Below are 23,011 nucleotides of genomic sequence, written 5' to 3' on the forward strand. Positions count from 1 at the left end.
TGAGCTAATTCATGTTTAAATATACCAAACAGAGCGGCAGACAAAGAAAAAAAAAACAACCCAGAAACTTCTGGGTAAAAGGGGGCAGTGAGCCCCGGCTTAGCAGGGCCTTCCGGTGTCCCTGCTGGACTCTGTTGCTCAGGCTGCTCTTGCCCTGCCCTCACAATCGGCAGACCCTTCCCAATGTTAGCCAACCTCCTTTTTCCACGAGTGTATCCAAGTTAGGAAAACAGAACTCTCTTCCCAGATCACTCAAGACCCTGAGCCAAGTAATACCGGTACCCAGAGCTCCCTTGGGCCCTGTTCTCCAAGCTTTTCCAAAGAAGTGTTCTGCACAGGGTGAGTCACCCAGCTCCCATCCTTCAGACCACAGAGGACACAGGGATACTTGGGTCCCCACCTCCCATCAAACCTCTCCTTGCTTCTTTTGGGAAACTCAGTTTTCTGCTTCAATCAAGATCGGAAAGGCACAGAGTGAAACTTGAGTCCTGGATCTTAACCCCCCAAAGCTAGTCTGAGGACCAGGGATGATCAGCGGCAATGTTCTTGACAACCAAGAATAGAGGGAGAGAAATAAAATGAAAGAGGGACATGTACGGAGAGAATGGTTGTTGCTTCTGGGATTAGATCCTTCTTACACTTTTGTTCTAAAATTAATATCTTTACAAAGTGAAATGATGATTGTGGATGACATGTTTTCTTAAGCCCTTACTTGACAAAATTGGAAAGTTAGCATCTCTAGCTAGTCCTCCCACAAAATAACAACTTTGGGAGGCGGAGCAGATTTCACTGGACTATGAACATCCAGAGTTTGTGACATATTGCGGTAGATGACCCAAGGAAGAGTAAGACCAAGCTCCAGGTCAGAAACAGAACCGCAGACTCAGAGGGTGAGCAGGGCACCAATGCATGCGGTCCAGCAGCCGCTGACACCTAAGCGTGTGCCGGAACACCACCAGCTAAGGCTTGGCCCGCTCCCGCTTGGTACCCTTCCGTGACAGGAAGCTCACTTCTTCTGTGTACAGCTCTGATGATTACAAAGTGCTTACTTTGTATTGTGGAGAAACCTTCATCCTTGGACCCAGGCCTACACTTGGGAGCCCCTAGAAGCAGCCCTTTCACCTGCAGGAAAACAGCTCCCTTCTGCGCTCTTTGCCTCCCAGTCTTCTTTGACTTCTATTTGCTTCCCCTCACCACCAGTCATTCCTCTTGTGAAGTGACTTGCTTGAGATCACTTGCCTGGCAAGTGAGTTCAAAGCCAGCTCCTCTGCTCCTGGCCCTGTGCCCTGCACCCTAGCTCTCTCCATGAGGCAAAGGCTCAGTGTGTCCTCAATTCAGGAGATGGTACTGGCTGTTCAGAAACAGTTGGAAAGGCAACAAAAAATCCAAAATGGGAGGGGGAAGCAATATACAAAAAAAGTCAATGTGATCCCAATAAACACGCATAGATCCACATTAAAAGTGAAAGTATGGAAGGCAACAAGGCAAGATGGTCATGATGGTCACTCTTTAAGGTAGGCTACCTGGTGATTTTTACCACACTTCTGCTTTTCTCTCTGTGCTTTCCAATTTTTCTGCAATGATGTGGTTTTTATTTGTAGGATAGAATAAAATAATAACCATTTAGAAGGATGAGATAAGAAATGTCAAATTAAAGTAATCACATCCCAAGACATCACCCACCGTCCCACACCCCACCCCCCCATCCCACCCCCCGGCCGACTCAGTTCCCAGCCACTGTTCTGTGAACAAGCTCCTGGGGCTCTTGGGCCCTGGGCGGTGGTCCGCCCCCAGACCCTCACACACTGCAGCACTTTACAGCAGTCTCACATTCTTGCTGCATCAGCGCCCAGCCCTTGACTGCCAGATGATGAGCCCAAGGTCAAGTAGACCCCAGACCACCCGGGGTCATGGCCAGTGTGCTCCTGCCATCTGCCCCTCGTCCGTTTTCTGCAGCCTTGGAGCCCCAGCCCAGCCCCCAGGTGGAAGAAAGGAGAGGATGGGGAACAAAATGGAGGGTGCAGAGGACCGTGGCTCATCCCTGCCAGGTCTGTTACATGCACAGGGTGCGCATATTGTTGTACAGACAGGAGATTAAACTCAGAGGAGAGATCTGTCATCCGTGGAGTGTGATGGAGCTGGGCCTGCACCCAGCCCTCTGATCCAGTCCAGTGCTTGCTCCTCTGGGGCTCAGATCACAGCCCCTAGGCGTGACTGTGGTGTGCTGGGTCCCTGCAGAGTGCTGAGGCCACGGGTCACACAACACCCTCTGTGCCAGCCCTCCAGGGCGGGTCTTTGCCAGCTGTTCCCTAGGGCGCCTGGCAGTCCTAGGCACATGTCAGAGCCAAGCCCTGATTAGAAGTGGAGGCCCGGCCCCGGGGGTCAGAGTCCTGTCTGACTTCCAGGTTCTGCGGTGTCACGTGGCCCTGCGTGAGTTTTTCCCTTGTTGGGTACTCAGTTATCCAAAGGATAAAATCAGAGTGGAGAGCATTTGACAGTGATTAGACTGGCGGTTTACAAGTCTTTTTTTTCCCCAAGCCTAGTATTTGGGTCGGAGAAGGCAATGGCACTCCACTCCAGTACTCTTGCCTGGAAACTCCCATGGACGGAGGAGCCTGGTAGGCTGCAGTCCATGGGGTCGCTAAGAGTTGGACACGACTGAGTGACTTCACTTTCACTTTTCACTTTCATGCATTGGAGAAGGAAATGGCAACCCTCTCCAGTGTTCTTGCCTGGAGAATCCCAGGGACAGCGGAACCCGATGGGCTGCCGTCTGTGGGGTCACACAGAGTCAGACACGACTGAAGCAACTTAGCAGCAGCAGCAGCATTTGGGTACTCTGGGACTGACGCGTGACACTGTCCCCCATCCTGGACGACAGGACAGAAGCTCCCCATTCAGCCTGGCCTTTGGGTGCCCCTCACCCCAGCTCCCTGTGTGGATAGTCTAGGTCTTAGAGAGATGTTCCCCACCTTAAGTAGGAGTGTTTGTGGATGTAGGGATGGGCAGGCCTGTGTCTGTGTGAGTCAGGGGTCCCAAGAGGACAGGCTTCCCATTATGTAGCCGGGACATTTTCCAGGGATGTCACCTTGTTGAGGATTCTGCTCTCAGCTTGCCTCATCCCCTCCCCCTTCCACTCCCCTGCTTTTGGTTTCCTTGTCTTCTAGGCTCCAGCCTCTATTGCAAATCCCAGGCTCTGTCTTCCTTCTGTTTCTGCCCTAGAACAGGTCTGTCACTGGGGAGGGGCCGCCCCTTCCCCTCCCCCACAACCCCTCTGTGGTCTCTTCCTCAAGATCCCTCCACCCTCCACTTCCATCCCTGCACCCACCTCCCGGGGCCCTCTTTAAAGAGGTGCCCACTGTGCTCAGAGCCAGTTTTGTTTCAGACAGAAATGAAGATGGACTCTCATTGTACAATGACACTTTCAAACCATTATTCTGCCGAGACCCAAATGAAAAATCAGCAAGTCTGACACCACTGTGATTTGTTCATATGACGCTGCTTCTTTGCACAAAGTTTAATTAAAATTTCAGGAGCCCTTTATTGTGCACCTCTGGGCTCTTCCAGGCGCCCTGGGGGAAGGGCAGGGTCTTTTTACAACAGAAGCCAGTGCTCAAGGACGGTCCCTAGGAGATTGGCGGTGGGGTGCGCTGACAGCTGGAGCAAAGCGCAGCCTGTGGGGGTACACGGGCCTCACGGAGCACACGGGAGCCCAGCCACCCCTCCACTCCACCCATTTCACAGGTGAGCACACTGAGACCAGCACTTTCCGAGACTCAGCAGATCCCAGTGACACCACCCCATACCTTCCACCCCGCCTCCTGGACTCACCCTCAGGGCTGGCAGGGAGCTGACTTGATCCACGGTGAGCGTGGCCTCCTTGTAGTACTTCCCGGGGGGACAGAGCTTCAGGAAAGAGTCATGGATGCTGAGAAGAGAGACAGGGGTGGGCTGTAGGTGGGGACCAGCAGGCCCCCTGCCTCCTGCAGGCTCCCTTTGGAGGATTGATTGACACACATTTGGTGGTTATAAATCATCCTGCCCTTCCAGAAACATGCCTGGGGCTCCAGTGTGCCCAGCGCATACGCTGTGGGGGATGCAAAGATAAGCAATATGCTCTGTAGCCTGAACATAATCTACAAGCGCACTGGAAAGGACTTCTGCCCTCCCTTCCTGCAGTCCCTCCTTTACGGATGGAGGAACCAGCAGGGCCTTGGGGAAGCCAGGATGCCACCCCAAGCCATCTGTCCAGCCCCACCCTCATCCCAGGAAAAAGAGGTCACTCCATGGGTGTGGCCAGGCAGCCAGCAAACCACACAGCCATCCGAGGCCAGTGAGCTGGATCCAGACGGGGGGACTGAGCAACTGTCCTCATCGATCCAGTAATCAATGTCTGTCTGCGGGCCTCCTCCCTGCTCCAGGGGATTCGGCTTATGAGGGACAGGCAAGCAGAGGGGGAAATGAACGGCCGTGTGGGTGCTGCGAGGCAGAGGGTAGGAGCGAACACTGCCCCAGGCCAGGAAAACAGGGCCCTCCCCGCCCACATTCTGGAGCATGGACCATATCAACCTTGTAAGGGGTTGGGAAGGGAGCTGAAAAGTGGGGTGTAGAATAGGCGAAGGGAGATAGTCTCTAGGAAAAGATTGGGCGGCAACACTGAAGGACAGCAAGGAGAGAGGAAAGCCATTGTACCTAGGGTGGGGGTGGGGGTGTGTGTGTCCAGTGGCCTCCAGGGGAGGGGGCGCCCCAAGGAGTATTTGATCACTGTCATTGTTAGAATTGCTAGTGTGGGGTAATAAGAAGGCAGACTGACTTTGAGTATGTTTTATTAATTTTAAAGAATTATCTGAGGCCGGGCACCTGTATGGTTGACACCCAAGGTGTCCCCCACTCTGACCCCTCACTAGGAGTACCTGCTGCACACTGCCGACTCGTGTGGACATTTCTGGTGGAACCTACAGAACCATTTGCAAGGAAGGGACCATTATCTCTTCCTTACAGAGAAGGAGACTGAGACTCAAGGAGGTAAAATACTCACCTTGCCCAAGGTCACACAGGGGTGAGCGTGAAGCCAGAGCTGCAGGTGCCAAAGCTCTTTCCCCAGGAGCCCAGAGAGGAAGGTCTCAGAAGGGCTGTGGGCAGGGGGTGGGGGGCGGGGGTGGGGGTGGAAAGAGAGGGAACCCCACTGCCATGGTTACCCGCTTCTTGTTTTTTAAGCTCTGTGTGCCTGGTGCATTCAACCAATGAATTCATTCAACTCAATGAATCTTCCCAGCAACCCTGTGGGATAGATATAGGGGTGATGATGTCTATAGAGGTGGAGACCAAGGCTCAAAGAGTTGAAGGGGTCTGCCCCAGGTCTTTCAGCTTGGAAGGGGTCGAGGGGGATCTGAACCCTAAAGCCACGCTCCTCGGGCCGTGCTGCCCACCTCTAAAGGGTCCCAGGTGAAAGACTCTCAGCACCTCCTCCCCGCCCTGGAGAGCCTTCCCAGGAGGGGGTACTGTGGGGAGGGGGAGGGCCCTGCCCAGACTTCGTGTCTTCCCAGGCCGCTGAGTGGGTGGGCTGCCCGCAGATGAATCGTGGCTGTTTCTCGGCTTGCCACAAAATGTTCTCCTCCAAATATGGATCAGCTGGCTCTAAGTGGAACTCGGAATTAATCACTAATGGACTCAAAAGTCAAAGCCATTTAAAAAGCTCACACATCTTGCCTGCCAGAAAGCAAGCAGCCCAAGCTGCGTCTCCCTTCCACACCTAGCCAGACAAGGGGAGAGGCTGTCTGCGGGCGGGGAGGCTGAGACAGTGGGGGAGACCAGCTCCACTGCTCTGACTCTGCAGGACCTTGGGTCTGCCGCGTCCCCTCTGTGCAGTGAATCTCAGCTAGCTCCCTCCATCCTCCAGTTCAGGAATTCTGTACCCTTCTCTGGCATCCTGTCCATCCCTTGCCTCTGAGACCCTCCACTTTAGCCTTTTTTGACTGGGTGGGTCCCGCATCAGAAGCACACAGGGAGCTTGTGAAAGGATCAGCTCTAGAGATTCTCATTCAAGGCTAGCATCGGCCCAGGCACCTATAGGTTCTACATGCTTCTGTGTTTGTATTATACAGGTAGGACTGAGAACACAGCTCCAGTGAAAGTCTCCAGTTACACCCCTTCCATCCCAGTCTGGGCTCCCCGACCTGGGCTTCACCCCCATCCCATGGGGTCAATAGTCCCTTTCACCATGGAGTGGCCTGCAGGTATTTCATGAATGACCTCATCTCTAGCCTGGAAAGGTAACTTTTGGTTCTATGATCTACTGGTTCCAAGCTGTGTGACTGGGCAAATAGCTTCATTTCTTTGAGCTGGTTTCCTCATTCACAAAAAGGAAATGAAAATACCATGAAAATGACAGCTATTACAGTCTCAGCACCGACTTCTGTGCCAGGCAGCACTTTAATACCTGTGCAGATCTGATCATCTAACTGACCTAATAACAATTAGGTTGAATACGTACTTTTTGTATGTGTGAAAACTGGGGCTCAGCGAGGGTAAGAAACTCACTCAAGGTCACACAGCAAGTAAGCGAAAAAGTTGAGCCTCAGACTCTGGCCTTTGACTTCTAGGAAGCAAGCCTCTGTCTGCTGACCTTCTGGTGCTCCAGGTGGACCAGGAGCTAAAAGCCAGGACAAGCCATGGAGACTGGCAGGTTTGGGGACCTCAAGGGTGCTCAGAGGATCCAGGGGCCTCATGGTCAGGTTAGCCTGAGCAGGAACTGGGGCAAAGCTTCAGGATCCCATTTACCAGACCTACCTCCAGCCCAAGATCATGCCAGAAGCTGTCCCTGAGCAATCTAATATACTCTGAAATTGCTCAAACTGAGTCAGGCTGACCCAGGCTCAGACATGGAGATCTAAAGGAAGCCATACGTTCCCTTTCTGAGTCAAGTCCCAGACTCAGGGTCCAGAGCCTCAGGTGAAGATAAGGGCCCCAGAGGGGCTGTGCACTGATTCCATAGAGACATCTGGAAGGTGGGGGCAATTTAACAGCAATTTAACCAGAGTCAGAGAGGGCTAACCTGGAAGCTGAGGATGAAGGGGACCCTGCTCTTTGAGAGACCAGTGGTATGTGAAAGAAGATTCCCACAGATTAGACATTTAGGGTGGACAGACCCCTTCTTAGAGAGCTGAGTCAAGGCAGCCGTGGATGAGGAAGAAGCTGTCACATGTGGTCTGCCCCTCCCATTAGGTGTCATCTGCGGATCTGGTGACCAGGCCTTTTTGTCCCATGCAAGTCACAGATAAGAAGGTGGGAAAGCGTTAGACATGGGCAGAGCCACCCTGCTCCCCTGTTTATCAGTCTCTTGGATACTTTTTTTTCAGCTGGCTAAATCTATCCAGATGTACTGTCATCCAAGCCACACTTCTTTGTCACGTTCATAGGAAAATCACAACACAGTGTCAGAGGTGATGTTGGAAACTTGTTCAGAAGTGATCAGGGCTTAGTCTGGCCTGATTTAGCCCTGGCAGCCCAGGGTGTCTGCTCTCTCCCCTGAGCATCACTGCCATCTGCCCCCTGAGCCACAGCCGGTGTTGCTTGGAACCCATATCAAAGCTGCCCCTTCCCTTTACAGACAAGGCATAGACACTAACCCTAATGTAATCCGTGCTCCCGTCCCTCCAAGGAGTTAACCTAGGATCAGCTTATATGTGTGTGTGTATCCTTCCTAAGATATTCTCTGTGTGTATGTACATATGCATGCATGTATAGCCCTTTATTTTACTAAAAGTAGCACCCTATGTGTACCAGACTAGTACCAAAGTAAGAGTGAAATAGGTTTTTAAAAGCCGACAGCACTATAATTAATAGTATTAATACACAGTATTCTATACCACTTCTTTACCCCTGCTCTCTAGAGGCTGAATTTAAAAAAAAATTCTTTTTCTATTTCTCTTGGTTTTTCCTTAATATTTGCATAGTATTTCTAGAGATGGTGCTGATACTCCCACTTGGTATTTTTTCATTGCAGACTTTATTTTGTGACTTCTTACTGTTAAAAAAGAAAGAATTTATCTCTATCTATAACCTGCTGGATGGCATCACGGACTCGATGGACGTGAGTCTGAGTGAACTCCGGGAGTTGGTAATGGACAGGGAGGCCTGGCGTGCTGCGATTCATGGGGTCGCACAGAGTTGAACACGACTGAGCGACTGAACTGAACTGATAACCTACTTCAGGCTTCCTTGGTGGCTCAGGTGGTAAAGAATCTACCTGCAAATTGGGAGACCTTGGTTCAATCCCTGGGTTGAGAAGATCCCCTTGAGGAGGGCATAGCAACCCACTCCAGTATTCTTGCCTGGAGAGTCCCCATGGACAGAGGAGCCTGGTAGGCTACCGTCCATGGAGTTGCAAAGAGTCAGACATGACTGAGCGACTCAGCACAGCACATATATACTACTTCTTCCCCTAACATCCCAATATAAAATGATTTTCCTGAATCAAAATTCAGTATTTATATTATTGTTACATGCATGTATTAGTACATATTATATATGTATTATTCAAACATTGCTCACAGCTGAGTTCCCTAGTACAACGTGATTACATTTTCTTTCTTGCAAGACTCTTTGTTTTTCTTTTGCTTAGGTTTCAGTGTTTCTGTTATTATTTCGTTCTCAAGCTTTCTGCAGAACTGTGAAGTTCCTCTTTGCGCGTTTATATACCTTATATCATCCATAGGTTCATTTTGTTTTCCTGGAGCTATCACTCCCGGAATTCCTAACTCCTTAATTCTAATCTGGATGCATTGCTTTTCATGCCTGCTGCACTGTCATCCTTGGGTTTCTCTTCACTCTCATTTTTGAAATGCCATTGTGTTGCGGCCCTCTGTTTTCTGGTTCTTATGTCTTCTTTTTTCCTTAGTTTGAAAGTGCAAGTTGCTCAGTTGTGTCCAACTCTTTGCGATGCCATGGACCATGATGCCATGGACTATGATGCCATGGACTACAGAGTCCATGGAATTCTCCAGGCCAGAATACTGTAGTGGGTAGGCGTTCCCTTCTCCAGGGGATCTTCCCAACCCAAGGATTGAATGCAGGTATCCAGCTCTGCAGGCAGATTCTTTGCCATCTGAACCACCAGGGAAGACCAAGAATACTGGAATAGGTAGCCTATCCCTTCTCCAGAGAATCTTCCCTACCCAGGAATTGAACCAGGGTCTCCTGCATTGCAGGCAGATTGTTTACCAGCTGAGCTATCAGGGAGTTCTTTTTCTTAGTTTACTCACTAATTTTAATGAAGAACTTAGTTTACTTGATAATTTTAATGGACGCTGCAGAAGCTGCCTGCATGAGGTAATTGTTTTTAGAAGTCACATATCAAAAAGTATTGTTTCACCTTCACTCTTGATTCATAGTTTAGCTATGACTTAATCCTACATTGGATTTTTTTCCTTTGAATTTTGAAGGTGTTTGGCCACCGTCTTCCAGCACAAATCTAAAATTCTACTTCCCGATCCTCTGTATGTATTGTTTTCTTCCTCTGTGGACGTTCTTAAGATCTTCTAAATACCTCTGGTGTCCTGAAATAAATTAATGTAGGCTTAAACATTTTTTTTTCCTTCAAATACGTAGTGTCTCTCAGCTTTCAATTCATGTTCAATTGCCAAGTCTGTAACGAGCTGACTGGCAGCTCATCCGTGCTCATCTCTGTTCCTGGTGGTCCCGAGTCAGAAGCCTGCATGGCTAGCTCTCTCTCCTGCATGGCTATTTACTCTCACGTGGTGAGCTCCTGTCCTCTGCTGGGCTGGGGAAGGGGTGCTGAGTGGATTGCAGGGCAAGAGGAGAAATCATAGAACGCCATCTTTTTGTTTTCACCGGAGCCTTCATCCTGGCATTCAGAAAGGGGCCTTTCTGGGTCCTTGAGTCCATCATCCCAACCCCTGTTTTCAAGCAATCTGCTTTCAACTTTCAGCTCTAAGTCTGTATCGTGGATCTCTTTGTTTTCCACTTTGGAAATTTTTTTCTCTCTCTCATCTGCTTTCATCTCTTGAGTTCTCCCTTATGAGTTTCTTTCTTTCTCTTTTTCTAATTCTAGCTGTCCTTTTAGTAGGGAAAATAAATTTTTTAAAAAAGCTCAATTCTCCATGTTCACTGGAAGCTATGGCATATTACTTTTTTAACTTTACAATATACCTTGGAGATACTAATCCACACCCAACATAAAACTTCTTCTCTAAGGACAGTGCCATGGATGGATGGGTCCATCCACATTTATTTCATCCATGCCCTCTTGATTCAAGTGCAATGGCCAGGTCAAAGTGCCTTTCCCTTCCTGAAGCAGGCGTCCAGTCCTTCCCCCATTCTCTTCTATTCTTCACAGCTCCTGGTAGCTGTTCTACACCCTCAGCTGCTCCCCAGAGTGTGGTCTTCCTAATCTGGAGACTCACCTTTGTTTGAAGCAGCAAAGAGCTCTCTCCCTGGTATCACCCCACACATCTTAGCATTTTTGTCCCCACCTTCATGCCAGTCCTGCTCTGCCTCAGTTGAAAGTCTCCATGATGGTGAAACACAAAGAGAGTAGACACTCAGCCACTGCACCTCCTCTCTGCCTTCCTGGAGCATTGGCATCCCCATCCCTCCTCCAGCACTGACCCATCCTGTTCCAGAGCCCAAAAGGTGGGAGTCTCATGGGCAGAGGCTGCCCAAGGGCCAGGCACCAGGCCCTCATGCTTAGGCATGGCACTGACAAAAGACAGGGTTGGCAGGAGGTGGCTTTGAGAGAAGTTGGTGAGAGAAGCTGGGCTGAAGTGGAGCCTTTGCTGGCCTCTCCCTGGGACCTGCCTCCCCAGCACAAACAGATGAGGTGAGGCCCCTCCATGAGGGGCTCACTTTCAATAGGGGTGGAGAGAAGTGTGAAACAGGAGGTAGGCAGGGGCTGTCTCATGGCCTGTGTGGGCAGTTCAGAAAAGAGGAGTCCCTACTGACAGCTCCCTACTAGAACATCTTTCTCAAAGGCCAATAGAGAACACACGAAGATGGAAGGGCTTCCCTCCCACTCTCCTCTCTCTTGCCTGACTTCCCCCACTCAGCTCCCACCACCGCATTGGTGGTGGGGATGGGGCACATGTGAGGGGCCCTAGGGATCCAGAGAAGGCCATCTGAGAACGTTTGAGCTTTCTAGATGGAAAGAGGAGCAGGCATGGTCATGCTGAAGTGGAGAGAGGATAAATTAGTGCAGAACAATCCTGTCCTTCCTGTTGACATTTTAGACATGTCCACCCTTTGTCCACCATTTCTACAGCTAGAAATCTCTCCCATGGATTTACTCTCACTTGTCGAATACGCTTTGTTTTTGTTCAGTTGCTAAGTCATGTCCAACTCTTTGCAACCCTAGGGACTGCAGCACTCCAGGCTTCCCAGTCCTCCACTATCTCCTGGAGTTTGCTCAAGTTCATGTCCACTGAGTTGGTGATGCTATCTAACCATCTTATCCTCTGTCACCCTCTTTTCCTTTTGCCTCCTATCTTTCCCAGCATCAGAGCCTTTTCCAATGAGTTGGCTGTTTGCCTCAGGTGGCCAAAATATTGGCACTTCTGCGTCAGTCCTTCCAATGAATATTCAGGGTTGATTTCCTTTAGGATTGACTGGTTTGATCTCCTTGCAGTCCAAGGGACACTCAAGAGTCTTCTGCAGCACCACAATTCAAAAGCTTATCAATTGAATAAGCTATTTTTACATAAATGTTTACTATAACATTATTGATAGAACTAAAAGTCATAAACAACTTAAGAGTATGTTATGGGGGAGGTGGTAAAATAAATGACATTTCCTCTATAGGAAAGAATGTCCCATAGTCACAGAATGAGAGAACTCTATGTGCTTTATGTAAAGATAGCCAACATGAAAACTTGAAAAAAGGTCCAGAACAGTATAATGCTACACTATAAATTGGTAAATGCTGCAGTGTGAATGAGATAAAAATTTTGAAGGATATTTATGTAGATCTATCTATGAAAATTTTTTCTGGAAGCCTTGATGAGAAACCAACTGTGAACAAGGGTTATCATCAGGGAGAAGGCCTGGGAAGGAGAGAGACACTTTTCTTTTAGAATATTTATGCTATTTTAATTTTCTGGCCATGCTCACATATTATCTTTCAATTTTATTTCATTTTTATGCAAGTGTTCCTTTTTTAGAAAATATCAGTGAGATGCATGAGTAGTAGGATGCAGAGTTTTGTCATATTTTTATTTCTAAAATGAGCAAACACTCGTTTTAAAAGGAAAGCGATGACACCCGGTGACTGTCCCTGGTCTCCATCACTTCCTGTGCCCTGGACACTCACCAACCACCCCCCCCCCATGCCAGGAGAGTCTCATGGTTGTGGCAGAATCATTGCCCTCCCAGGGACCCCGAGTGGGAAGTGCAGCCTCCAGGCTGGGTGTTGTCTGGGGAGGGTGAGTCCAGCAGAGACAAAGAGGTGAGAGGGTTCTGTGGATCTCAGGGCAGTCTCCTCACTCCAGCCTCCCTTCACCCCACCAACAATGCCCTGGAGACCCCCTTTCTTCCTCTCACGAGTTTCTGATGAGCACCTGGCCCAGGCTGAGTGATCTTACATCTCTCATGCTGTCTACTCCCTCTGCAGCCCCGTGAGGGAGCCTCGTGTTGGCTGTCTCGGCCTGGAGCCTTCCTCTCTGGCCATCACCAGCATAAGAACAGGGGGTGGACTGCGCATTATTACACCCACCATGCTGGGAGGCAGTGAGGCGAAGCTCGGGAGGGAAGGGAGGACTAAGAGGGATTCAGCGGGGCATCAGCTTTACCCAGCTAGAGGACCACCTAGCGGCATGAGCTGCGGACCTGTTTCCCAAGTCCTCTCCTCCTTGTCCTCATCATCCCAGGGAGGCCCTGTCCATCTCTGCAGTTCTATGAAGAAACCTTGCCATGGATCCCATAGCAACCTACAATCTGACATTTCACTGTAGTTGGGCCCTGGGAATCGTGACCTTGGACCCGGGACTGGGGTCTGTCTCTGCCTGTCTGCTGCCAGCCTTGTCTCCAGGACTTTGTAGCTCTGAGCAGGGACCACATTCAGGGACCAGAGTGAGGCTGTACCAGGGTAAGATTTCAGCTCCAAGGAGAGGGAAAGGGGGCCCCCTCTACTCACCACAGGATTTCATTCCTGGTCAAGAAGGTCAAGGCCTGAAACAAACCACAGACAGGTGACTTGCCCACTCCGTCCAGCCCTGCCCTGGCCCTCTGGGGAGTGGGCAACTTCGGGGGTTGGGAGGAAAAGCTGACACTGTCATTGAACAACCAGGGAATGGAGGCTCCTAGCCCTCAGCAGCAGATGCCCGAGGTGGTGGCAGAGGAGGAAACAGTACCCCATCTCTGATGGCCTTGGGAAGGAGCACAGCGGTACAGGCCTGCAGAAAGAATCGGAGACAAGGCGAAAGCCCTGGGATCTGGAGCAGGAAACAAATCGGGAGGGGCCCTCTGAGGGCCAGTGTGGGTCACATGGATGTAGGTTTAGTGAAGGCAGGGACTACAGTGAGAGTTTTCCCACCCCTCCCACCTGCCTTGGGAAGCTCCCACCACTGCCCAGAATCTCCTGCTTGACCTACCCACCTGGTATTCTTCCAAATCCTCCCAGTGCATCTGGTACCTCAGACATTGCCCCATGCCAACCCCACACTTCTCTCTGCCAGCAGCAGAACCTCAGCCCCAAGGGCTCACCAGCTGTGCACCAAGTAGTTGGTTGCCATGGCAATCTGCATTCCACCTTCTGCCCATTCTACCTGAGTCCCTGAGTGGGCAAAGAAATAGATTCTTTTAGTTCCAGAGGCCAATGGACATCATCCCCAAAACAGCGAACAGTAGCCCAGTAGCAGGTTCAAGAATCGTGAGCCAACCTTCCAGATCTGCCAAAGGCTCACAAGACAAGTGTCCCTGGGCAAGCCACTCAGCCTCTCTGTGTCTCAGTTTCCTCATCTGTAAACTGAGGATGATGGTCGTGGGATTGTGATGAGGATTATTTGAGTCAATACAGATAACAATGCCTTGTACATAATAAGCTTTCAATAAGTGTCAGCTATTAGAACCCAAGGACTATGCCAGGTGCAGGAACACAGAGATGAGTAAGCATAGACTCTGACATCAAGAAGTGGCCCAAAGAGCGCAGTAAAGGGCATTCCACCCCATCCATCCTGTCCCTGCAGAAGCCAAGGGCACAATCAAATCAGGATGATACGAAGAGGGTCTATTAAAGGGACTCTCCAAAGACAAGGTCAGGGTGTGTGGAAACCACTCAGGATCACACAGAATCCAGGCTAATAACCACAGAGCCGCTACCAGTCCTGGCCCAACACACACGGAATCAGTACCCCTGTACCATCCCCTCCACTTCTCCCGATCTCCCATGGGGATGGAGAGCAGAGTGGAAAGTGAATCTAGAAAGATGAAGTCTAGCACAGACCTCAGTATTGCTGTCCAGGAGTATCTTTCCAAAGCCATCCCCTCCTGGTCTCAGTGCCAGTGTTAGCTTCCTGGTCCTTGTACCCACGTCATTCCACACCCTTTCCCAGGTAAACAGCTCAGAAGCTTTCTCATAGAGCTAGTTTATATCTCTGGAAATGTGGCTGCTCATTCTTCATCATCTGCCCTCCATGGAGAGGGAGACTGGCAGAAGAAACCCAGGAGCCTTCAATCCTTATTTACTAGACAGACACAAGTAAAGTACCTACAGGATGCCAGGTGCTCAGCTTGACCCTGAAAGAGATGGGTGAATGTGGTGTCAGCTTTCAAGAAATGAATATTTGCCACATACACAGACACACACACACACACACACCATGGGAGATTGGGTAGATGTCATCAGAGAGGTAATATGAATTACGAGTATTTAGAAGAGGAGAACCCTAGGCAGGAAATCTTCATGTAGGTGGTGGCATTTAGGTGGTTGTTACAATATCATAGTTAAGAATGTGGGCTGGTTGCATCACTTCTTGCTGCATCCCCTTAGGCAAGTCATAAAACTACTCTGAGCCTCAGTTCCCTCATCTGTAAAATGGGAATAATAAATCTCTACAGTATTATTGCAAGGCTAAAATTAAATGATAGATATAAAAACCTCTAATTTAGAAAGGTGCCTGGCACAATAAATTCTCATTAAAGGGGAAATAATATTATTACTTTTTAAAGTTGGGCCTGAAAGGAAGGGTAGGATGTCAGCAGACACAGTCAGTAATTTCCTCTCATCTTCTGGTAAACTGTCTGAGCTTCTATTCTCATTTATTGAGCAGCTTCTTTCACTAGTCTGTGTCCATAGTGACTGTCCCTTATCGTCCTCACAGAGCCCTGGGGAAGATGGAAGTTGGTGGGGTTCTGTATGCTATGGGGTCACTTGGCTGGCCAGGGGCTGAAGGAGGATCTGAAGCCTGGATTGAGATTGCAGGCCTGGGGGTCTCCCCAGTGCTGACTGGGAGCCAGGGGAGCTGCCAGGCCGCACCCCAGAAGGCTGCTTCCTTCTCAAGTCTCTCTCAGCCCTGCTGTCCTAGGAGGTGCAAGTAGCAGCAGGCTCTGGCATGTGCGTTTAACACCTGGTTGCTACACACTACAGGGAGAGCAAAAACATACTGGAGGGAATTCCCTGGTGGTCCAGGGGTTAGGACTCTGCACTTTCACTGCAGGGGTGCAGGTTCGATCCCTGATCGGGGAACTAAGATCCCACAAGCTGCACAGTGTGGCTTACTTACTCAGCTCTTTGTTGAGCCAGGCAGTGAGACAGAATGATTAAGCCAGACAGACAAGACCCTACCTTGATGGAACCAGAGGCCCATAGGGAAACTAACAACCCCTTAGATTGTGATAGGGCTATGAGAGAAATAAAGCAAGAATGAAGGGTGGGCAGGAGAGGCTCCCTGAGGAGGGGCCATCTGAGCGGAGACCTGAGCCACAAGGAGAGGGAACCAGGCTAAGTCTGGGGAGTTTTCCAGACCCAGAAAGCAACGACATCCAGCTAGAATTTAATGACACTGTTTGGCTTTCCTTATGTTTATTTATACTCTTTCCTCCACTTTGAAAAAGATACAGGCTTCCCTAGTGACTCACACAGTAAAGAATCTGCCTGCAATGTAGGAGACCTGGGTTCAATCCCTGGGTTGGGAAGATCCCTTGGAGAAGGGAATGGCAACCCTCCAGTATTCTTGCCTGGCGAATTCCATGGACAGAGGAGCCTGGTGGGCTACAGTCCATTGGGTCCCAGAGAGTTGGACACGACTGAGCGACCAACACTTTGACTTGCCATATATAACTGTGATATGTTCCCTTTACAAATATTACTTGGTGAAAATAAACAGACAATCTAAAGGAAAATATTAAGTAAATAATTAGACAGGTGGTGAAGAAATATACCAGAAATCACAAAAATGTCTCTGCCTCACTTCACACACAGGTAACCAAGGTTTGCAAACTCTGCTACCTTCCTCTCTCCTTTAGTTTTCATGCCCTCACATGACCCTTTTCCCAACTCCTGCCCACTCCACCCCTCGCTACACACAGGCTCTCAACCTAGAAAGGGTTTTCAGCGGTTCCTACAATTAACAATAGTACCCATAAGAATGTCACCTTACATTTGCATTGCATCGCTTTGTAATTCCAAAATGCTTTTCTACATGCCATCTCATCTGCTCAAGAGATAAAAGCCCAGGCTCCTTAAAAAAAGGAAGAAAAATCCCCATGCAATTCTGCCTCAGTACACTAACCAACCAGCATCCTTACCTTCCTCCAGCCAGTTAAATCTCTCTGAAAAGGGTGTAAATGAATAGATAATGCTGTGACAGTGTTGAACTCAAAATGTCAGCAAATTTGGAAAGCTCAGCAGTGGACCCAGGACTGGAAAAGGTCAGTTTTCATCCCAATCCCAAACAAAGGCAATCCCAAAGATGCTCAAACTATCCCACAATTGCACTCATCTCACACACTAGTAAAGTAATGCTCAAAATTTTCCAAGCCAGGCTTCAACAGTACGTGAACCATGAACTTCCAGATGTTCAAACTGGATTTAGAAAAGGCAGAGGAACCAGAGATCAAATTGCCAACATCTGTTGGATCATCAAAAAAGCAAGAGAGTTCCAGAAAAACATCTGCTTTATTGACTACACCAAAGCCTTTGTGTGGACCACAGCAGGAAAATTCTTCAAGAGATGGGAATATCAGACTACCTGACCTGCCTCTTGAGAAATCTGTATGCAGGTCAGAAAGCAACAGTTAGAACTGGACTGGAATAATAGACTGGTTCCAAATGGGGAAAGGAGTACCTCAAGGCTGTATATTGTCACCCTGATTATTTAACTTATATGCAGAGTACATCAAGAGAAACACTGGGCTGGATGAAGCACAAGCTGGAATCAAGATTGCTGGAAGAAATTAACCTCAGATATGTAGATGACACCACCCTATGGCGGAAAGTGAAGAAGAACTAAAAAGCCTCTTGATGAAAGTGAAAGAGGAGAGTGAAGAAGTTGGTTTAAAGCTCAACATTCAGAAAACTAAGATCATGGCATCTGGTCCCATCACTTCATGGGAAATAGATGGGGAAATAGATGGGGAAACAGTGGAAACAGTGTCAGACTTTATTTTTTGGGGCTCCAAAATCACTGCAGATGGTGACTGCAGCCATGAAATTAAAAGACACTTGCTCCTTGGAAGGAAAGTCTTGACCAACATAGATGGCATATTATAAAGCAGAGACATTACTTTACCAGCAAAAGTTCATCTAGTCAAAGCTATAGTTTTTCCAGTGGTCATGTGTGGATGTAAGAGTTGGACTATAAAGAAAGCTGAGCACTGAAGAACTGATGCTTTTGAACTGTGGTGTTGGAGAAGACTCTTGAGAGTCCCTAGGACAGCAAGGAGATCCAACCAGTCCATCCTAAAGGAAATCAGACCTGAATATTCATTGGAAGGACTGATGCTGAAGCTGAAACTCCAATACTTTGGCCACCTGATATGAAGAACTGACTCATTGGAAAAGACGCTGATGTTGGGAAAGATTGACGGCAGGAGGAGAAGGGGACGACAGAGGATGAAATGGTTGGATGGCATCACCGACTCACTGGGCATGAGTTTGAGTAAACTCTGGGAGTTGGTGATGGACAGGGAGGCCTGGCATGCTACAGTCCATTGGGTCGCAGAGTCAAACATGACTGAGCGACTGAACTGAACAGAAAGCAGGCCCAGGCCTGCCCAGACAGTTCTGCATGCTTCCCCTCCAGGGTCCCTCCCTGCAGGAATCCTCTGCGTGGAATAAAAATAATTCTTCGCAAGGTTTCTGTCACCTGCCAATGAACTCCACCAACTGTTAAAACGGTCACCCCTACTCCAACCTTGATTTAGACATCTCTTCAAATTCAAAAAGGACTGAGAAGGGACTTGTATCCAGAATACATACAGAAAGCTAACAGCTCAACAATAAAATACAAAAAGGCCAACTGAAAAAATGCACAAAGGAATTGCATAGACATTTCTCCAAAGAAGAAATATGTGAATGGCCAAGGAGCACATGAAAAGATGCTCACCGTCATCAGCCACGAGGGAGGATGCAAATCAAAACCACAGTGAGGTACCCCTGTGCACCCACTAGGATGGTGAGGATGTAGAGAAATTGGAGTCCTACACTGCTAGTGGGACTGCGAAATGGTGCAGCCACTTTCGAAGAGAGTTTGGCCGTTCCTCGAAATATTAATGGCACCCCACGCCAGTACTCCTGCCTGGAAAATCTCATGGACGGAGGAGCCTGGTACACTGCAGTCCATGGGGTCGCTAAGAGTTGGACATGACTGAGCGACTTCACCTTCACTTTTCACTTTCATGCATTGGAGAAGGAAATGGCAACCCACTCCAGTGTTCTTGCCTGGAGAATCCCAGGGACGGGGGAGCCTGGTGGGTTGCATAGTCCAGTCTACGGGGTTACATAGAGTCGGACATGACTGAAGCGACTTAGCAGCAGCAGCAGCAGCAAAATATGAAGCAGAATTACCATATGTTAAGAGCAGGACAACATGCCCAAAATGGAGTCACTCATACTAAGCCCCACATCACCAAACTGAAACTTAATTACAGTTACAGCTCTCCCAGAAATGGAATCTTAAACCTGTCAATTAGGAATCAGCACTAGTGAAGGCTGACAGACCCCTGCATCCCTGCAATCCACACTTTGCTACTATACTTCCTTATTCCCCTTCCCTTCTACCTATAAAAATCTTTCCTTTTGGGAATTCCCTGGTAGTCCAGTGGCTAGGAATCTGTGCTCCCCAATACAGGGTTCACAGGTTCGATCCTTGGTTGGGGAACTAGATCCCACATGCCACACCTAAAGATCTGGTGTACTGCAACTAAGACCCAGTGCAGCCAAATAAATAAATATTTTTTAAAACTTACCCTTTTGTAGAGCTCCTCAGATCTCCTTTCTCCCTGCTAGATTGAATACCACTTGACTCTTGAATCTTTGCTGCTGCTAAGTCACTTCAGTCATGTCCAGTTCTGCGACCCCAGGCTCCAGTGTCCATGGAGATTCTCCAGGCAAGAATACTGGAGTGGGTTGCCATTTCCTTTTCCACATGAATCCTTAAAGCCAATAAGAACTTTAAAACTTACTCAGATGAATTTTGTTTTTTAACACATACAGCCCAACAATTCCATTCCTGGGTATATACCTAAAAGAAATGATAACATTTGTTCGCATAAAAAACTTATACATGAGTGTTCATAGCAGCATTGTTCATAACAGCCAAAAGGCAGAGACAGCCCAAGTGTTCATCAACTAATGAATATATAAATAAAATGTGACATATCCATACTATGGAGCATTATTCAGCAATAAAAGTACATGACGTATTGATACATGGTACAATGTGGATGAAGCTTGAAAATATTAAATGAAATGAAGGAAGCTATTTGCAAAAGGCCACAGATCGTATGATTTCATTTATATAAAATGTCCAGAATAGACAAATCCATAGAGACAGAAAGTAGATTAGCGGTTGCCAGGAGTTTGGAGGAGGGGAGTATGGCAGAGAGGGGTTACTGCTAATGATACAGGATTTCTTTGGGGGATGATAAAAATATTATAAAATTAGATGGTGCTAAGAAAGGTAGTATTAGAAACAGAGATAAGTCAATAAAGGAAAGGGACACAGTTCTGTGAGTCCCCAGGGTCAGGGACGCCCTCTCTGCTCACCCATACCGGGATATGAGATGTCCAAGGACTCACCAGCATCCTCCTCTTGGAAGCTGTCTGGAGGCAGACCCCACAGGTGTGTCCCTCATGCAATCTGCGCTTATTTTCTCTGTTTCTGTTTGGAACAGCTCATTTTACCGCACCCAGTTTGCACCACCAAGTTGACAAAAGTGAAGCAGGACCAGAGATCAGAGTCATCTTTTATAGGAGAAAACAAATTGTTCACGTTTGTTTCCTCTTAAAAATAAATACCTAAAAATAAAGTTAGATGGTGCTGATGGTTGTACACCTCTGTAAATACACTGGAAAATATCGAGTTGTACATGCTGAGCGAATTGTATAGCTGTTGTTCATCCACTCAGTCATGTCTGACTCTGCAATCCCATAGACTGCAGCACGCCAGGCTTCCCTGTGTAGAAGGTCAATTAGATCTTAATAAGGTTTTTGCAGAACTTCCCTGGTGGCTCAGACGGTAAAGCATCTGCTTACAATGCGGGAGACCAGGGTTCAATCCCTGGGTCAGGAAGATCTTCTGGAGAAGAAACTGGCAACCCACTCCAGTACTCTTGCCTGGAAAATCCCATGGACAGAGGAGCATAGTAGGCTCCTACAGTCCATGGGGTCGCAAAGAGTCAGACACGACTGAGCGACTTCACTCTCTCAGTCTCAAGGATTTTACTAAAAATTATTTCAAGGAGTGTGTCAGTGCCTGGCACATAGTAGGCCCACCATAAATGTTATTAAAGGAATGTATACATGAGACACAAGATTTTGGAATAGTTTCGGATCCATTTCCTCAGCCCGAGAGTTTTCTGGCCCAGGGGGAGCCACCCACTGTAGTTATTCAGCACTGGAAGCGGTGGGGGGAGGGGGAGGAATCTTGCTGGAGCAAGCTGCTGAATTCTGAACATCAGCTAGGTTTTTGTTTGAATTCCCCACAGCTGAGCAAACTGCAAAGTCACCCTCTGCATGGAGAAAGGACTTTCTCAATTCTTTTGGTGTGGCAAGAGGCAGGTCTGGGGGTGCTGAGCCTGGGGCATCCTGGGAGGCAGGAAGATAAAGGGAGGAAGGCCTGCCCTTGCCGTCCTGGGGACAGAGGGATGAGGAAAGTAGTGAGGACTCCTGGGTGCTGAGAATCTTGGTGTTCGAGTCACGCTTCCTCCAGCTCACTGAAGGGGAGGGTGGTGGGGCTGCATGTCTCTAGAGTTCTGCCTATGGTCTCAGCCATTCCCAGCCCAGTGCAGAGCACAGGTGCCCCAATGCCAGGGGAGGTGTGACCAAAGCAAGGCTCTGGGTGTCCCTGGCCATGCAGGGGACCCAGAAGCTTCCTCATGCCCGAAGGAGAGCACCAGAGGGGCTGAGAGTTCAGACAAAGGCCTAGCCAGGATGCAGAGCCCAGGAAAGCACTTTCCCAGGAGCAGTGGGGAACCATGGACCTCCACAGGGCAGGTCAGCACATTACCCCGAAGGCTAGAGGTGGCTCTCATGCCTTATTGGGCCCCAGCAAAAATGCACAGAACAAACAGGGACTCTTCCCCACAGCCAGTGAGCCTGCCTCAAGCACCCTGATACAGCTTGGGGTAAAGAAAGAAGCAAATGAAAGTGCTAGTCACTTAGTCGTGTCTGACTCCTTGCTACCCTATGGACTGTAGCCCACCCGTCTCTTCTGTCCATGGGATCCTCCAGGCAAGAATACTCGAGTGGGTTGCTACACCCTCCTCTAGAAGATCTTCTGGACCCAGGGAAAGAACGGGTGACCACAACTGAAACACTGAATATTTACACAGAGGGACTGGCTCATCCAAAGAGACTGTTTAAACCTGTTCTTTGTTTCCCATTTACATTGTCTGAGGGGCAGTAGGGCTGATGTAGGGATGGAAGAGTGGGGGACCTGAAACAGAGTAAGTCTTCAAATAGATGGAACACTTATATGGGAAAGAAATCATTCAACTTGGAAGATACTGAAATATGATTAATGGCAAGTCTAGGGAATGGAAGTCTGAGAGGAAGATCTGGGGTTTTTCAGAGAATAAACTCTACCTTGCACACACCCAGGAAAGACTCCATGGCCAGGCCAGGAGAAGAACACTGAAGTAACAGTGCCTGGAGGGGACCTAGGAAGCCAGGGGAGAGCTCCAGCCTTGAGGGGGGTCCTTGGGCCCTGGTGACCTTCACCAGCCCAGTGAAAGAGCCTGGACACTGACGGTGGGGAAAGGAGAGAAGGGTGTAGAATTCTGGACAGGCACTCCCCCACACTGCCCACTGCCTTCAAGCAGGATGGCTGTTTACCATACCACATGTCACCTTCAACTCAAGGGCAGTTCTCCTGCCTCTGGGTCCAGCTTCTGGGATGAGGTTGGGACATGGGCCTATGCTTGGAGAAGACCCAGCCCCATGACAGGTGGGCAAGGCTTCCCTGGTGAGGTAGGAAGCAGGTACGCGCACGTGGGCCCAGTGCAAGTTTGCACGAACCCCAGGTAGTTAGAGTCTACCTGGGGTTCATGCAGACTCCACAGGCGAAAGGCGCAGCCCTCCATAAGACTCCCCTCACTTCAGATATGAGGTGCAAATTCTGGGGCTTCCCAGGCCACCTGCACTGCTACTAAGGGGCCACTATCCCCTCAGGTTTGACGATTTGCTAGAACAATTCACAGAACTTAGGAAAGCAGTATACTGATGTCTAGTATTATAAAGAATACCAATCAGGACCAGCCAAAGGAAGAGACACAGAGTGAGTGTCAAGTCTCAGAGAGTCCCAAATAAGAAGCTTGTGTGTCCTCAGGATGCATCACCCGC

At 48.8% G+C, this 23,011-nt stretch overlaps 1 protein-coding gene and 1 non-coding gene across 3 annotated transcripts in view; one reads left to right on the top strand and one right to left on the bottom strand.

Moving 5' to 3' along the window:
• CIB4 (calcium and integrin binding family member 4) overlaps nt 1-23,011 on the bottom strand; it is a 67,370-nt gene that overhangs the window by 38,673 nt on the left and 5,686 nt on the right. The window contains exons 1-4 of one of the 2 annotated variants that reach the window (XM_069580268.1): nt 19,417-19,669; nt 13,606-13,783; nt 13,145-13,179; nt 3,832-3,928 (exon numbers count right to left, since the gene is read on the bottom strand). In XM_069580268.1, the coding sequence (XP_069436369.1) occupies nt 3,832-3,928; nt 13,145-13,179; nt 13,606-13,659 (186 nt within the window). In that variant the 5' untranslated portion in view covers nt 13,660-13,783; nt 19,417-19,669. Of the gene's footprint in view, nt 1-3,831; nt 3,929-13,144; nt 13,180-13,605; nt 13,784-19,416; nt 19,670-23,011 lie in introns of those variants that run through there. The other variant, XM_069580267.1, reaches the window with a different exon arrangement.
• Nucleotides 15,623-15,694, top strand: TRNAE-UUC (transfer RNA glutamic acid (anticodon UUC)). The gene has a single exon. It is a non-coding gene; the product is annotated as a tRNA-Glu (tRNA).

This window comes from Ovis canadensis, chromosome 3, assembly GCF_042477335.2.
Source record: "Ovis canadensis isolate MfBH-ARS-UI-01 breed Bighorn chromosome 3, ARS-UI_OviCan_v2, whole genome shotgun sequence".
Classification (NCBI taxonomy): Eukaryota; Metazoa; Chordata; class Mammalia; order Artiodactyla; family Bovidae; genus Ovis; species Ovis canadensis.